At 38.0% G+C, this 16,932-nt stretch overlaps 2 protein-coding genes across 5 annotated transcripts in view; one reads left to right on the forward strand and one right to left on the reverse strand.

Annotated features, from left to right (window-relative positions):
• NASP (nuclear autoantigenic sperm protein) overlaps window positions 1–16,932 on the forward strand; it is a 33,437-nt gene that overhangs the window by 5,220 nt on the left and 11,285 nt on the right. For 3 of the 4 annotated variants that reach the window (XM_058552240.1, XM_058552241.1, XM_058552243.1), the window contains exons 2-4: window positions 10,487–10,537; window positions 14,001–14,111; window positions 15,760–15,840. In XM_058552240.1, the coding sequence (XP_058408223.1) occupies window positions 10,487–10,537; window positions 14,001–14,111; window positions 15,760–15,840 (243 nt within the window). The remainder of the gene's footprint in view (window positions 1–10,486; window positions 10,538–14,000; window positions 14,112–15,759; window positions 15,841–16,932) is intronic. The other variant, XM_058552242.1, reaches the window with a different exon arrangement.
• Window positions 1,938–2,402, reverse strand: LOC131412572 (ubiquitin-like). The gene has a single exon (XM_058552288.1). It carries the CDS (start codon window positions 2,400–2,402, stop codon window positions 2,004–2,006), a length of 399 nt encoding a protein of 132 aa, XP_058408271.1. The 3' UTR covers window positions 1,938–2,003.

The raw sequence follows: 16,932 nt of genomic DNA on the forward strand, positions 1-16,932 counted from the left end.
AGCAGTGTCTCCTCTGCATTCAAACATCCTAAAATGGATGCATTTAAAAACATTTTCTCTATCATATATCTCTGTTTAGCTACTGTCTTTGGTTCTTCCCGTCATAGCCAAACTTCTTTAGATAAGAGTCTGGATTCTTAATCTCTATTTTCTTCCCTCCTGTTTGCTTAATCTAACAAATGTATTTAATATATATTTTAGTGTATTAGGTTTTAGAGATACAAAGATGAATAATATCTCAGTTCCTGGTCATAGATCACAAGATTAGGACAGATGTGTACTGAGAGTATACACATTTGTTCAACCTGCCTCAGTCTGGCTTCTTTTCGAAAACTTCATGCCATGTGAACAACATTGCTAAAAGGAATCATTGATCATCTAAATGCTAAATTAGTCCTTATTGTTCTTAGCTTTCTAATTAGTTCTTAACCTTTCTGCTGTATCTGGTACCAGACACTCGCTCCTTAATTTTCTTTTCCTTTGATACTACCTCCATTTCTTCCCATCTCTGTTCTTTCATTGTTAACAATTGCTAGAATATATTGATTCTTTATGTGTCAAGCATTGAACAAAGTCTGTTGTGAACTTTCTCATTTAATTTGCAAAAAAAATCCTATGAGATAGGTACTGTTAATTATAGTTGAGGAAACTGAGACACTTCTCATGCTAAGTGGCAAAGTCACTTGTCCTAATCATACCCTAGTGATTCAGAACTGATCACTTATTTTAGCAGATAATTGATTAGGTGCCAGGCCTTGTTCTTGTTGCTAGGATACAGCTAGGTTAAGATAGACATGGTTTCTTTCCTTAGAGCTTAATCCTAATGGGGAATACAGAAAGTCAATAGGCAATTGGAATAGAGTATGAGTTATGATTGGGTCATATAGGTTACTAAATCATGAGTGTAATTGGGTAAGTTGCTTCTCTGTGAAATAGGAATATAGGAATATTGCCACCTGCCACAAGTGGTGTGTGTGTGTGTGTGTGTGAGAGAGAGAGAGAGAGAATTGAATGAAAATGCAATAGGTACTGCATGTGCTATGTCTGACAGTCACATGTTTGCTCTGAATTGCCTGTTGAGCATTATCCATTTAGGTGTTTCTCAAAATCAGCTTGTCTTAATACGTAACCCCCTCAGTTTTCACTAATGAATCTTGTTCTTTTACCTTATTTTGGTTGGATAGCACTCAGTTTCCCAACCTCACAAATAAAGATTCTGGACTCTCCCTCTTTTCTTTTCTAATTTCCAAAGAGTCACCAATATTTAGCAGTTTGGTGTTCTGTAGCAGTGCTTAGAAATATTAAGCTTTGAGGGCTAGATAGGAAAAAGTGAAGTGGTGGGGACTGTGGTGAATTCTCCTCCCTTAAAGTGAGTGGTTCCTGTTCAACTTCAGCTGATTGTGTGAGCATGTAGGCTATATTGGTAGATATTCCAATTTTTTTTAAATTTTTTTATTTGATGTCTCAATAGTTTATAACATTGTGAAATTTAGGTAGTACATTATTGCTTGTCAGTCACCATATAAATGCCTCCTTTCACCCCTTGTGCCCAACCCCCAACCCCTTTGCCCCTGGTAACCACCATACAGTTCTCTCTGTGTGTTGGTTTATATTCCACATAGATATTCCAATTTTTTAAAAATATTTTAATTATTTTTTTGAATGGGAAATACATTCCTGGTTCGAAATCCAGAAGAGTTGGTATACAGTGAAATGTCCTTCCAACCCTTATTCCCTAGTCACAGTTTTTCTCCTCAGCGTCTACCAATGTAAGGAATTTATTACGTATCCCTCAATGATACCTTATGCATACACAAGCAAATTGTATGTAGTTATTAATTCTACGTTGTATATAAATGGTAGCCTACTTGACACGTTTCTGAATCCTTATCTTGGAGATCACTCCTTATCAGCGCACACAGTTTCCTTAATTTTTTTTAATGATCTTGTCTTTTATTAACCCATATACAGTTACTTGTGTTCTGGTTTGTTGAAACAAGAGGTCAGACAACACTTGCCACAATAATGTCTGTCAAAGTGGCTGGCCATAAAAATCCAGCACCACCTTCATCTGAAGGGCATTCCTGACAAAGCAGACTGATTGTGCCGTTCTCATCCACCTTATAGTATTTCAGGACAGCCAGCTTAACCTTCTTTCTCTTATGCTTATTTTTGGGACCACCTGGAAGTCTCAACACAAGATGAAGAGTGTATTCCTTTTGAATGTAGTCAGACAAAGTACATCCAGCTTCCAGTTGTTTGCCAGCAAAGATCAGTCTTTGCTGATCAGGAGGAATTCCTTCCTTATCCTGGATCTCAGCCTTTACATTTTCTGTTGTATCCAAGGGTTCAACCGTGAGAGTGGTGGTCTTCCCCAGAAAGGTTTTCATGAAAACGTGCATCTTGGCAGTGGTTCCACTGCAGGCGGCGGATCTGAACGCTGCCTAATTTTTTTATGGCTGCCTTGTATTTGATTCTGTGGCTGTCTCATAACAAGTTCCCTATTGATGGACATTTGAGTTGTTTCCAGTGTTGACTTATTACAAATTGTGCTACAGTGAATAACCTTGTAATAAACCGTGGACTAGTATATCTGTAGGGTAAATTTCTACAAGTAGAATTGCTGGATCAAAGAAGCTTCATTTGTTATTTTTGGTAGATACTGCCGAATAGACCTTCATGGAGGTTTTGTGAATTTAAACTTCTGTTAGCAATATATGGGAGCACGTGTTTCTTCTACATCCTCCTCATTGACTACTGGATGGGTAAAAAATGTTTTCTCATTGTAATTTTGTGTTTCTCTTAAGAATAAGTGTGAGCATGTGTTCAAATGTTGGAGCTGCTCGTGTTTTGTTTTCTGTGAATGTGTTTATATCCTTTAATCTTTTCCTGTTGGGCTTTTTTGTCTGTTAATTGTAAGATTCTATGTGTATTTGCTAAGTTAACCTTTTGTGAAATGAATTAGATGGAGTAGGGCCGGCCCCGTGGCTTAGCGGTTAAGTGCGCGCACTCCGCTGCTGGCGGCCCGGGTTCGGATCCCGGGCGCACACCGACGCACTGCTTCTCCGGCCATGCTGAGGCGGCGTCCCACATACAGCAACTAGAAGGATGTGAAACTATGATGTACAACTACCTACTGGGGCTTTGGGGGAAAATAAATAAAAAAAAAAAAAGAATTAGATGGAGTAGAACGTATCGATCTTCCATGGTTTCTGAATTTAAAAAGGCGTTCTCCAGGTGGGTTACAAAATAATTCTCCTGCGATTCCCTCTAGTACTTTTCTGGTTTCATATTTTACATGATGATTTTTCCAGAGAAGCAGAAATTCAAATTTTTGTCCGATCTCTTCATAGTTTTAAATGTAGTAACTACCATAATTAACTTTTTTTTTTTTTTTTGTGAGGAAGATCAGCCCTGAGCTAACATCCATGCCAGTCCTCCTCTTTTTGCCGAGGAAGACGGGCCCTGAGCTAACATCCTTGCCGATCTTCCTCCACTTTATGTGGGATGCCACCACAGCATGGTCTGCGGAGCACGTGCACTTAACCACTATGCCACGGGCCTGGCCCCCCATAATTAACATTTAAAAATAACTGGATAAACATATCTATGGCCCAGATAAGACATGAACATCAGTTTTTAATTTTTGTTCTAACCCAGTAGTTCTGAGAGTGTGATCCCCAAACCAGCAGTATCAGGATCACCTGGGAAGCTGTTAGAAATGCAAATTCCTAGACCTCATAGACCTACTGAATCGGAAGCTCTAGGGGGTAAGGCTCAACAATCTTGTTTTAACACATTCTCCAGGTGATTCTCATGTAGACTGAGAACCATTGCTTTAATTCATCTTTTCTCCTGACTACTAGTACTGCCTTAGTTCAGGCCCTTTTTATTTGTCTAGCCTGCTAAGAATGGAAGTAAATTTATCACTATTGAGTGCTTTACAATGCTATTTAGTATTTTTACTGATTTCCTTGTTTGTAATTTTACCCACTTCAAACTATCTTTTGTACTACAGTCAGGGTATATAAAAAGTAAATTTGATCATATACTTCTGCGACTCACTTCAGAATAAAAATTTAAAGTCTTAGATTGACACCAGAGCTTTTGGCTCCTGTATACCTATCCAGCATTGTTCCTGTGATATCTTGTGATAGAAACTGGGGAGAAGGAAGGTTACAAAGTTAAAAGTCCAGTTCTTGGAATTTGCATTATAGTTAGAGCAAGTGTTCTCCAAAATAGGGAGGAATTAAGCTTTAATAAATGACACAGAGGGGCCGGCCCGGCCTGGTGGCGCAAGCTGTTAAGTGCGCGTGCTCCACTTCGGCAGCCAGGGTTTCATGGGTTTGGAACCCCGGGTGCGCACCCGATGCACTGATTGTCACGCCATGCTGTGGCGGCGTTCCATATAAAGTAGAGGAAGATGGGCACAGATGTTAGCTCAGGGCTGATCTTCCTCACCAAAAAAAAAAAAAAAAAAAAAGGAAGAAATCAGTGATACAGGGATTGACACTCTGACAGTTACCTCATTTATGACTTTAAAAAAAATTACGATGTTTTTATTGAGGTACAATTGACATATAACTTTATATTAGTTTCAAGTGTACAATATAATGAGCCAATAGTATATTGTGAACTGATCACCATAATAAGTCTAGATATGACTTATTTTTTCCAGTTTAAACTAGCTCTTACAAAGACAATATATCTTTAAAAGATTCCTGCTTAGAAATGTTGAGTTGAAAATGATAATGCAAGCACAAATAGCGAGAAAATAGAATTGACACTTCTATTTATAGCTTCTGCTCCTAGTTCTGTTAGCCACATTATGAGGTTAAAAACAATGGCTGTCAGTAGTATGCCCTCTAGCAGATATTTTGAAAAATAAACAATCTGTTGGTTCAAGATAAAGTTGATACTTTGATGAGTGAGAAAGTAACTGCTTTTCAAAAGAAGCATGCTATGGAGAGAGCTTTTTAAAAATCAGTTATTTAGAAATATTTTCATAATGTGATTTTATTGCTAAAATATTTGTATGTTAATAACTTGAGAATGCTTGTTTTTGCTTCTAAAATCTTCCAGACACCTATGACTTGATTCACTTTTCAGTCTACTGAAAAGAAATGCACAGTTGTCCACCAGTATACATATACAGCAGTGTTCACAAGCAGCTATCATAACCACCAAAAACTAGAAAAGGGACAAATGTTCATCAGCAGTAGTATGGGTAAATAATCTATTTGCATAATAGAATACAACAATGAACAAACTAGATTTGGATGAATCTCACAAACATCAAATGACGCAGAAGAAAGACATAACATGATTCCATTTATATAAAGTTGAAAGAAAAAGATAAAAAGTAAAAAATATTTTATATTTACCGTTTTCGATGTTTTTTGAAGATTTTATTTATTTATATTTTTCCCCCCCAAAGCCCCAGTAGATAGTTGTATGTCATAGCTGCACATCCTTCTAGTTGCTGTACGTGGGACGCGGCCTCAGCATGGCGGGAGAAGCGGTGTGTCCGTCCACGCCCGGGATCCAAACCCGGGCTGCCAGCAGCGGAGCGTGCGCACTTAACCACTAAGCCACGGGGCCGGCCCTCGATGTTTTCTTTTTTTTTTTAACATTTTTTTTTTTTTTTTTTTTTTTTGTGAGGAGATCAGCCCTGAGCTAACATCCGCCAATCCTCCTCTTTTTTCGCTGAGGAAGACGGCCCTGGGCTAACATCGGTGCCCATCTTCCTCCACTTTATATGGGACGCCGCCACAGCATGGCTTACCAAGCAGTGCGTCGGTGCGCGCCCGGGATCCGAACCAGCGAACCCCGGGCCGCCGCAGCGGAGCGCGCGCACTTAACCGCTTGTGCCACCGGGCCGGCCCCCCTCGATGTTTTTTGTTATTTGTGTGGATCCAAATTTCTACCTGGTATTATTTTCCTTCTGCCTAGACTTCCTTTAAAACATTACTTCTAATGACAGTCTAATGGTGATGAATTCTCTCTGCTTTGATATGAAAGAAAAGGCTTTATTTCACTCTTATTTTTGAAAGATAATTCTCTAGTATAGAATAGGTTGATAGTTTTTTTTCTTTCAGTACTTTAAAGATACTCCTTTACTGTCTTCCAGCTTGCATTGTTTGTAACAAGTTGGCTGTCATTCTTTTTTTGTTGTTGTTATTCTGATTCTGTATGTAAGGTGTCTTTTTTCCTTTGCCTGATTTGGTTGGGGGGGGTTCTATCACTGGTTTTCAATAATTTGATTATGATGTGCCTTAGTGTGATTTTCTTGATGTTTCTTCTGCTTGGGTTTTGTTGATTCTTGGATCTGTGGATATATACTTCTTATCAAAATTGGCAAATTTTCTGCCATCATTTCTCTTTTTTGTTTTTGCCATCATTTCTTGAAATATTTTCCTTCCTACTCCATCCCCCACAATCCCTTCAGGGAGTCCAGTTAGCATGTATATTAGTCTGCTTAGTGTCTCACATTCATAAAGTTCTATTTTTTTTTAAGTCTTTGTGTATTCATTTTGGATAGTTTCTTTTGCTGTATCTTTAAGTTCATGAGTCATTTTCTTCAGAGTCTGATTATTGTTAACCCTATGAAGTATATTTTTCGTCTCCAGAAGTTTGGTTTGGATCTTTTTTTAAATTTTTCATTTCTTGCATCATCATGCTCAAGAATGTAAAGGAAACCATGAGTATGTGGAATATATTTAAAATAACTGCTTTAATGTTCTTGTCTGATTCTATCATCTGTATCATTTCTGGGTCTGTTTCTGTTGATTTCTTTTTTTTTTTTCATTATGGGTTTTAATTTCCTGCTTCTTTGTTTGCCTGATAATTTTTTTTTTTCTTCCTCCCCAAAGCCCCAGTACATAGTTGTATATTCTAGTTGTAAGTCCTAGTTCTGTGAGCCGCTGCCACAGCATGGCTACTGACAGATGAGTGGTGTGGTTCTGCGCCTGGGAACTGAACCCAGGCTGCTGAAGGAGAGTGTGCCAAACTTTAACCACTAGACCATCAGGGATGGCTTGATAATTTTTAATTTATATAATTTATCAGATATTGTGATGTTTGTTGGATGCAGGATTTTTTTTATTCACTTGAATATATTTTGACTTTGTTTGGGATGCAGTTACTTGGAAACAGTAACAGTAACTTCAGTCCTTTTGAAGTTTGCCTTTAAATTTTGTTAGGCAGGTCTGGAACAGTCTTCAGTGCTAATTTAACTCCATTACTAAAGTAGTATTTGATGCCATGTGTGGTAGCAGGTCTTCCTACTCTGGCTATGAGAACATGAGTTATTCCAGACCCTGTGTGTGATCTGTGAGGATTGTTCCATGTACTCCTTTCTTTCCTAGGTCTCAGTTTTCTTATGCATAAGCAGATCAGCACTTAGCTAAAGACTGGAGGGAACCCTCTGCAGATCTCTAGAGCTCACTCTCTCCTCTCTTATTTTGTCCTGTAAATTCTAGCCACCTACGCCTCCCCAAACCTGGAACTTGGTCTCACTTTTGTGAGATGGACTCTGAGTTCCTCCTCTATCTTGTGGACAAAACTCTCTAGGCAGTAAGCTGGGGACACTGGTAGGGTTCACCTCATTTGTTTCCATTCTCTCAGATCACTGTGTTGTGCTACTAGTTGTTCAGTGTCTGAAAACTGATGTTTCATGTATTTTGGCTGGTTTTTTTCAGTTGTGTGAGGTGGGAGGGTGAATCTGGTCCCTGTTAACTTCTACCATGGCTAACAGTGAAAGTCAAAGAGTATTGTACCTCACCCCTCACCTTTGTGGGGTACAAAACATTTTATTTATTCCTGTTGCCACTGGTGCCTGAATGTTTGTAGCATGTATGTGCAGCACTAATGTGTTTACTTTTAGTACTCATATACTCTATTTGGACATTTCTGTTAACTACCACATTGTGTGGTCCATAAACTAGTGTTGGTTTCTGAACTTTTTGTTACTGGTCTACAAAGAGATAAGTATAAAAATTTGGAGTCAGCATTTAGAAACAAAGAAATTTGATATTACTCTGACTTTTATTTTACGTAACAACCCATCTGTTACATGTTGGAAATAAAAAATCTAGTCCTTCAATCATAGGTAACTTGAGAAGTTCTGTGATGGAATTTGGCCAGAATAACCCCTTAGTGAAACTATATGAACATAACTGGCTATGCTAGAAAGTGTTTGTAGATAAGGATCCAAGGTCATTCCAGGGTTCTGGGCAGATTGCCTACTTGCTTACCTGCAGCTGAAAGCACTACCTTTTAAATTGTACCTCATCCTTGTGGCTCTAGCTGTGAAGTCTCTGCTTATTTTCAACTCCATTTTTTTTTCTTATTCCTCGGACTTGATCCTCAAACTTGTAGACCAGTATAATATTCACAAAAGGATTAGGAATTGGGAGCAAAGATTTTGGATCCTGCTGAAAGTAACTGACAACTTTTTATCTCTAAAGCATGTTCTAGGACTCAGACTCCAATATAGTTCATCCTCACCTGTCATTTAATCTCCTCTACCTTTCTCTGCTTCTAAACAAGTTCCCTCTGCTTTAACTGTTTTGTTGGAGACTGTCTCCAATGCTTAGCACATTGTAGGTACTAAAATGTCTATTTAACTAAATATGTATTGAATTGAGTAAGCTACTTTTTCATTGTTCATTTGTTTTGTCCATATTGCATATATTACATATCTATTTTCATAAATTTGGTATAGCTAAACAAGAAAGTCCAAGTGTGTAAAACTGATCAACTCTGTTCTGTTTGTGTGTGTATATTTAACCTTTTGGGGGAGTTTTCAGTAATTGTCTATACTGGAAAGCTCTTTTAGCTCCTACAGCTTATTCTCTCTTACTTCTAGCTCTCTTGCTGTATGTACTCCAATTCTAATTTATTCCTTCTGAGGTGTTAGTACTTGGTAGTAAAGTTGCCCCTTTCCCCACTGTTCTTTCCTTTTCTCTATTTCACCACAACTAACAGCATTCTCAGCTGAGAGGTAATGGTTCTCGATTTAAGCTCTGGTCTGCTTTGGGGGCACATGTATAAGTAATATATGTCCTTATCTAAATGTTGCCTTTGGAATATAGGTGAAAACCGATGATGGAGCAGGTAAAAATGGCAAGGATTTAAATTACAAGTGCATGGTGTTGTCAATCTGTAGGGTTCTTATGTAATAACTTAAGTCAACCCTGCCTTAAAACCTACCTAAGGTACAATTGTATTGTAAAGAAAAGGTAAACTCTTCTTTCCCTTTATAATTTTCAAAATAATGCAATGGTCTTCTATCTTTCTCCAAAGATAACTAATGATTTTTTTGTTTTTGTTTGTATCATTGAGAACTCATTGATTTAAACATATGCGAAGTTTTTCAATCCGTGGTAGTTATTATCTTTGTTGATGCTCAAATTGACCCTCTTTAGGCCAGTGGAATTTTATTCGGATTGGCTCCTGAGAATGTTTTTGTAACATTTTTGTGAATTATTATGAAACATGTCAAATTTATAGAAAAGTTGCAAAAAATAGTACAAAGAACTCTTCCTATGCTTTTCCCCGGATTCTCCATATTTGCTTTATAATTCCTTTTGGCATGACCATAAGTAGTTATGATCCTAAGTAATATTAGATATAGCTTTGTTGCTTTCTGGCATGAAATTGTCCCAGACTCTCCTTTGGACTTCCCCTGCCATGGCGTAGAATCAATTATTTCTCAATAATTGGTTCCTTTTAGTGGGAAATGGATTTTCAAGAACACACTCTGGATGCAAGGGGGTACTCATTGCTACTGAGTTGGTAATTATTTCTAGACCTTTTCAGTAAACACAACTATGAAGTGTTGTTTGTTTGTTTGTTTGTTTTGTGAGGAAGATCAGCCCTGAGCTAACATCCGATGCCAATCTTCCTCCACTTTATATGGGATGCCACCACAGCACCGCTTGACAAGCAGTGCGTTGGTACGCGCCAGGGATCCGAACCTGTGAACCCTGTGCTGCCGCAGCGGAGCACGCACACTTAACCGCTACGCCCCGGGTCGGCCCACCTGTGAAGTGTTTTAAAGATATTTATTAGAACTTTTCAAAAATGAATGTTCTGGGAAACTTGACTTCTTCCTTTTTTAAAACCATAAACCTTATATTTACTGAGCAGTTGTACAGAATGAGATTTTTCAGGAATGCATATGTTGCATTATAACAAAAATACTTCATTCTCTTGCATCTGATCATAAACCTAAAGCTAGGATGTGACTGTCTTGTTTATTGTAGTATACCTCATGCCAGCAAATAAACATTTAACAGATATTTAATGAGTGAGGATTAAATTTGATAATGTAAGTAAATATTACTTTTAAGATCTTAAATCACATTGGGTATTTAATAAATAGTAGCTCTTTTTATGGCTTTATATTTTTCTTTATTTATTTAATTTCCAGGCTTAAAATAGCCTCCATTTTTACTTTTTTCCACTTAATTTTTCATTACAGAATTGAAGATGATGCTCCTGCTCCTTCTACCTCTGCAGATAAAGTGGAGAGGTAAGATTATTTACATGGTACAATTTTAGATTTTTATCTGGAATATAAACTATATAACTTGAGGGCAGTTAGTTTCATTATATTTAATAGGTAACAAGAATGAGTGAATGTTAAGGTACTTGTCTGTAATTTAAAGTGTGGAGTCCTGGCAATTGATGTCTTCAGGGTTTTTGCATTTGGTTAAAAGATTAGAATTGAAAGTTTAGTTACGCAGTACATGTCTGGCAAATGCTAACCTATTCTTTCTTTGAATGCTTTTACTGATAAATTAGATCACTATTTTGTAAGATTGCCATTTTCAATTTTGTTGTTATTCTAGTTTAAAAGTTTTAAATTTTATATCGAGCCAACATCTACGTAACTTCCCCATCTTGATGTGACCAAAGTTATTAACCAGAGGTAAGCATAATTAACTAGAAAGTTTATCCAAAAGCTAGATTCCTGGGCTGCATCCCTAGAGATTTTATTTAAGCTTGAGATAGAATTCAGGTTTGTGTGTTTTAGAAAAGTTTCCTGATAATTCTTAAAATCACTTAGGTTGAGAATCACTGTTCTAAATTCTGTTTAATCCTTCTGCAGAATATCTGCACATCTGTTTTTAAAGGATCTTTAGGTTTTTTTGCTTGTTGGTTTGGTTTGGTTTGGTGAGGAGGACTAGCCCTGAGCTAACATCTGATGCCAATCCTCCCCCCCTTTTTTTTTTGTCTTGAGGAAGATTGGCCCTGAGCTAACATCCGTGGCCATCTTCCTCTACTTTATATGGGACACCGCCACAGCATGGCTTAACAAGCGGTGCATCAGTGCGCGCCAGGGGTTCCCAACCTGCGAGTCCCAGGCCACTGCAGTGGAGCGCGCGTACTTAACCACTTGCGCCCTCTGGCTGGCCCCTGTTTGTTTTTTTATGTTATGTTTTTCATGTTGTGGTCTTAAATCCTCTTGTCATCTTGGTTATGTAAACTGTGACTTCTAAAAATACTACTTAATGATTTGTGAGTCAGTCTGGTTTTTGGGTAGAAGGAGTACCACTCAGGATTGGTCCTAAACACACATTCACATGACCATTTTAGAGGGTGACTCTTGGGATATACCATATTTAAATTTCTGGACTAGGCATAAGTAAATATAGCTAAGCTATAAATGTAGCTAGGCTGCCTGACCCCTGCCACACAGTGCTGATATGTGATTATCAGTATTATAAGCAGTTATGATTTTTTGAAGAGGACGATACTCGGATTCTGAGAGAAACATGAAGGATGGTTGCGTGACTTTTTCCAACCATCATAAATTCTTAACAGTTGACCTGAAGTAGATATTTAGTATTATCTGGCAGTTATAACACGTTTCCCCAGTCAAGTTATTTTCCCGTTCTGCTGAATAACTTTTTCTTAACATTTTCTTAAATCTTCAACACCATCACCTCTCTTCTTGCTCTTACTTGATAGTTCTACTTTGTTTGTGTTTGTTCCGTGAATAAGCAATAGGAAGAGAAATTCCTTAACATTCTACGATAAACCTGTACCTACATATTCTCATCTTTTGGATGTTGGTCCATGCTCTTATTCAGCAGTTCTCAATGTATAGTCTGTACACCCTTGGGGTCCCTAAGACTCCTTCAGAGAATCTGCGAGATCAAAACTATTTTCATAATAAGAAGACCATTTGTTATGGGCCGGCCCCGTGTCTTGGTGATTAAGTGCGCGCGCTCCGATGCTGGTGGCCCAGGTTCAGATCCCGGGCGCGCACCGAGGCACCACTTCTCCGTCCATCCTGAGGCCGAGTCCCACATACAGCAACTAAAAGGATGTGCAGCTATGACATACAACTATCTACTGGGGCTTTGGGGAGAAAAAAATAAATAAAATCTTAAAAAAAAAAAAAAAAGACCATTTGTCTTTTTCAGTGTGTTGACATTGGCACTAATGGTGCAAAAGCAATGGTGAATAAACCTGCTGGCGCCTTAACATAAGTCAAGGCAGTGGCACCAAACAGTATGAGTAGTTCTTTTGTTGTTCACTAGCAGTTTCACTTAGGAATGTCCATGATATAAAATACTACCAATTTCACTTAGGAACATTCCTGATGAATTGCTACAAGCTAATAAGTTTATTCTCAGCCCTTCACTATGTGGCTTTATAATATTCTCTGTGACAAAATGGGAAGTATGGCTACTACTTCTGCATACTGAAGTAGGAACAATGGTTGTCTTTAGGAAAAGCACTCATGTGATTGTTTGAATTTTTGATGGAAATTTGGATTTAATAGTTTGTCTAGTTTATTGACCCCCCCCTCCTTTTTTTTTTTTTTTCATGAGGAAGATTAGCCCTGAGCTAACATCTGTGCCAGTCTTCCTCTATTTTGTATGTGGGTAGCTACCACAGCACTGCTGATGAGTGGTGTAGGTCCAAACCCACAAACCCAGGCCGCTGAAGCAGAGCATACCAAACCCAACCACTACACTGTGGAGCTGGCACCAATTCCCCTCCTTTTATTTTTTTTTTTTTTAAAGATTTTATTTATATTTATTTTTCCCCCCAAAGCCCCAGTAGATAGTTGTGTGTCACAGCTGCACATCCTTTCAGTTGCTGTATGTGGGACGCGGCCCCAGCATGGCCAGAGAAGCAGCGCGTCAGTGCGAGCCCGGGATCCGAACCCGGGTCGCCAGCAGTGGAGCACGCTCACTTAACCACTAAGCCACGGGGCCGGCCCCCCTCCTTTTATAGTTTGTGCTTTTTCTGTCATATTTAAGAGGTATTTGCCAAACTCAAAAGTTAACAAGATTTTTCTCCTATATTTTCTTCTAGAAGTTTATGGTTTTAAATCTTACATTTAGAAAGTTTATGATCCATTTCAAGTTAATTTTTGTATATGATGTGAGATAAGGGTTGAGATTCACTTGGCTTGCATGTGGATATCCAATTATTCCAGCACCACTTGTTGAAAAGAGTATTCTTTCCCCATTGAATTGGCTTGGAACCTTGGTCATAATTTCAGTTGGCCATGTGTGTGGATCTGTTTTTGCATTCTGTTCCATTTGATCTATTTGCTTTTATTTATGCCAGTACCACATTGTCTTGATCTTGAGATCACTGCCTTTTGCCCTAAATGTTTCTTGATTTAATTTTTCTTTAAGCTAGTACAGCTTGCTATACGAATTTATGGTTCTTTTATGATTCCTTTTTTATTTGTTGCTTAATTAGCAAATATTTACAGTAACATACAATATAGACTTTGTGAGTAGGTAAACTGTTAAGAGAAAATATTCTAGTCAAACTCGGAGAATGTTGCCTTTGAAATTTCTTTTGCTTTTGTAGTGATAAATAAGTGTGAGTTAGCTAAGCCTTGCCAGAGTAGTTCAAAAGTTTAAAGAAATTAAAGGAACAATTATGGTTTAAATGTAGCAAGTATTCAAAAAGTGTTGGTTTAAAAAAGAATTTGACATTTGAAAAGAATCTTTTTCTTGCAGTCTGGATGTGGATAGTGAAGCAAAGAAACTACTGGGTTTAGGACAGAAACATCTGGTGATGGGGGATATTCCAGCAGCTGTCAATGCATTCCAGGAAGCAGCTAGTCTTTTGTAAGTACTGTGTTTGCCATGATGTGATACTATGTTCCTAATAAACTTGAGTCATAAAAACTTGTTTTATGGGGAAAAAGAATGAAGCAAGAGTTTAAAAGATTTGATTATTTTTCATGTACGAGTTTATTCCTGTAACTAACTATAAACACTACATATCACTGAGCAATTTCAGCCTTTGATTTTTCCTAAATAAGGTAATTTGTTTTCTAGCCACCACTAATTAGGGTGACCAACTTGTCCTGATTTGTTCTGGGGCTTTTCCAATTTTAACACTTGAAGTTCTGTGTCTGGGGAAACTCCTTAGTCCCAAGCAAGCCATGATGGTGGTCACCCTACCACTAATGCTATTATTAGCACAGTATTTTTATAAATTCTTAAGCTACTTTGTTATCTGGTGCAACTGCTGGGAAGTTGGCAGTTACTACCAGGTGGCCATATATATCTATATCTTGGGGGGACAGGTTAGTGTTAGTGCCTCAAAAGTGACTTACTTTAACCAAAGACTTTAATGTATCTCTGGAGCTGAGAGAGAAAAAGTGTAAGTTAAATCTTTAGCGGTAGCCTTTCAGCCTATGACTTAGTTTGAGCTAGTTTTCCTCTAAGATACTGTTACCAATAGCAATTAAAGTTAGTCATAGTTCCTACTTAGTTGATTACACTATATACAGTTGAGTTGAAGGGATCTTCCTTAAAAAAGAAATGCTTATAATAATTCTGGGTTTCAGGTTTGAGGCTCACTATGGTTAAAAGCCTCTGGCTTCTTTATTTCCTCTTTTTAGTCAGTCAGGGTAATATCAGCCCATTCTTTTCCCAGCCCCCACTCCCTCTCCCAACATCTAGAACAGAATCTTATTCCTGGATGTCTGCAGTAATCTCTTGTCTGATTCCTGGCCTCTGCTATCTTTGTTTGTCACCACCTGGGCCTGAAGAACTGGGGCTCTGATATTCAGTGGTGTGCTAAGAATAGAGCCCACATTTTATCTGATGCTACGTATTTAGGTATCTTTATATAAAAATGTATGATTATCTTATAATGTAAAATGTTAAAATCTAAGTTTTTGAGATTAAGCACAAGTAAACACATTCTTAGCTTATTCTTACCAAATTCTCACTGTCCTACCATTAAGGGTATTTAGGGGGAAGATTTGAGATGCACTGTTTTAATCTGGTAGGCTACCCTTAAACATGACCCTCATTGCAATATATCCTGCTTAGTGTCTCTAGTTACTCTCACTAGACTCTCAAGGCCGTTGATTGGCATGACTTTGTGTGGACTTAGGCCAATCCTTTACTCCATGAAAGCTGGTCTCCTTGCTCCACATAGAGTACCTCCACCTTCCCATTTATCACACTTGTGTGATTTTTTTTTTTTCCCATCCCTCTTACTTGTCTAGATATTAATAGTTAAAACATATATAGTGCTATCTGTATTTCTAAGCATTGTTTTAAAGGCTTTTATATACATTAACTTTATGCGTTGTTTCTTAAAGTCCCTTTGACCTTGACTTGAAAGCAAGAGGATAGGAGTATTGGTTTCCTAGAAGGATGTGTTACTGAAGAAATGTCATTTTATAACTAAAGAACCAGAAATAAATGTTTTAGACTAGATGTTAATTCAGATCTTAGATGTTTACTCTCTTTATAGAGGTAAGAAGTATGGAGAGACTGCTAATGAGTGTGGAGAAGCCTTCTTTTTCTATGGGAAATCACTTCTGGAGTTGGCAAGGTATGTCTTTCAAACCACAGTTTATAAGTAGGATGTTTGTATCACGTTGATGGTCTATTTAAAAACTGTTTCTTTGGGGCCAGCCCAGTGGCGCAAGCGGTTAAGTGCGTGCGCTGCGGTGTGGCGGCCCGGGGTTCGCCGGTTCAGATCCTGGGCGCGCACCAATGCACCGCTTATCAGGCCATGCTGTGGCGGTGTCCCATATAAAGTAGAGGAAGATGGGCATGGATGTTAGCCCAGGCCAGTCTTCCTCAGCAAAAAAGAGGAGGATTGGCAGACGTTAGCTCAGGGCTGGTCCTCCTCACAAAAAAAAAAAAAAACAAACCAAAACTGTTTCTTTCTTTGCTAAGATTGTTTCCCAGCTTTGAGATTTCACATGAGCTATGTGAGACTGGTTTTACTTAAGAAAGGAGGTTTAGAAGGACCATGAAATATTGATGGAAGTTTTAAAATGAAGTTTCAAAATTTTGATGCAAAAAGCAAAGTTATACTTAGGTTTTGACTTTTGGGGTCATTAGAAGCAGAGGTCTTTCCATTAGTGAATGGTCAATAATTTAACAAAGTCCAGTATACAGAGAGAACCTTTAAAAGCACTCTCAGCTACCCCAAAACAGTCATCTTGTTTAACAAGGATTGAGTGAAGGACAATTTGAAAACACTAGCATGTGAGAATGTCATTTTAGTAAATAAGACTCACAAGTAGTCTTAACTATTGGAAAGTTGTTGTGTATTTTCCACCAGATTTTATTAACCAGAATAAAATATATTGAAGGTACACAACCTAGCAAATAATCTGTGATCAATTTAATCTCAGTTCTGGTAGATTTTCTAATTTTGTAGAGCATTCTGATGATTTGTCATGAAAATCTTGCCAGAATCTTTTTGACCATGTGGAGAAATGTGGGTGGATGTTAAGTTGGGGAAATATGGCCTTATTGTAAAGGGAATATGTACCGATCTTGTTTTTTTTTTGACAAGAGTCATCAGTGCTTTTCAGGTGGCTGGATGAAGGTATGCTTCTTTCCTTCATTGCTCTGACAGCCTTGATTTATATTAGAAGTTTTGATCATTGCTTTTCTTGCCATGAGTACT

This window comes from Diceros bicornis, chromosome 13 (genome assembly GCF_020826845.1).
Source record: "Diceros bicornis minor isolate mBicDic1 chromosome 13, mDicBic1.mat.cur, whole genome shotgun sequence".
Classification (NCBI taxonomy): Eukaryota; Metazoa; Chordata; class Mammalia; order Perissodactyla; family Rhinocerotidae; genus Diceros; species Diceros bicornis.

Excerpts from the sequence above, each read along its gene's own strand:
- LOC131412572 (XM_058552288.1), bottom strand. The coding sequence starts at position 2,402 with ATGCACGTTTTCATGAAAACCTTTCTGGGGAAGACCACCACTCTCACG.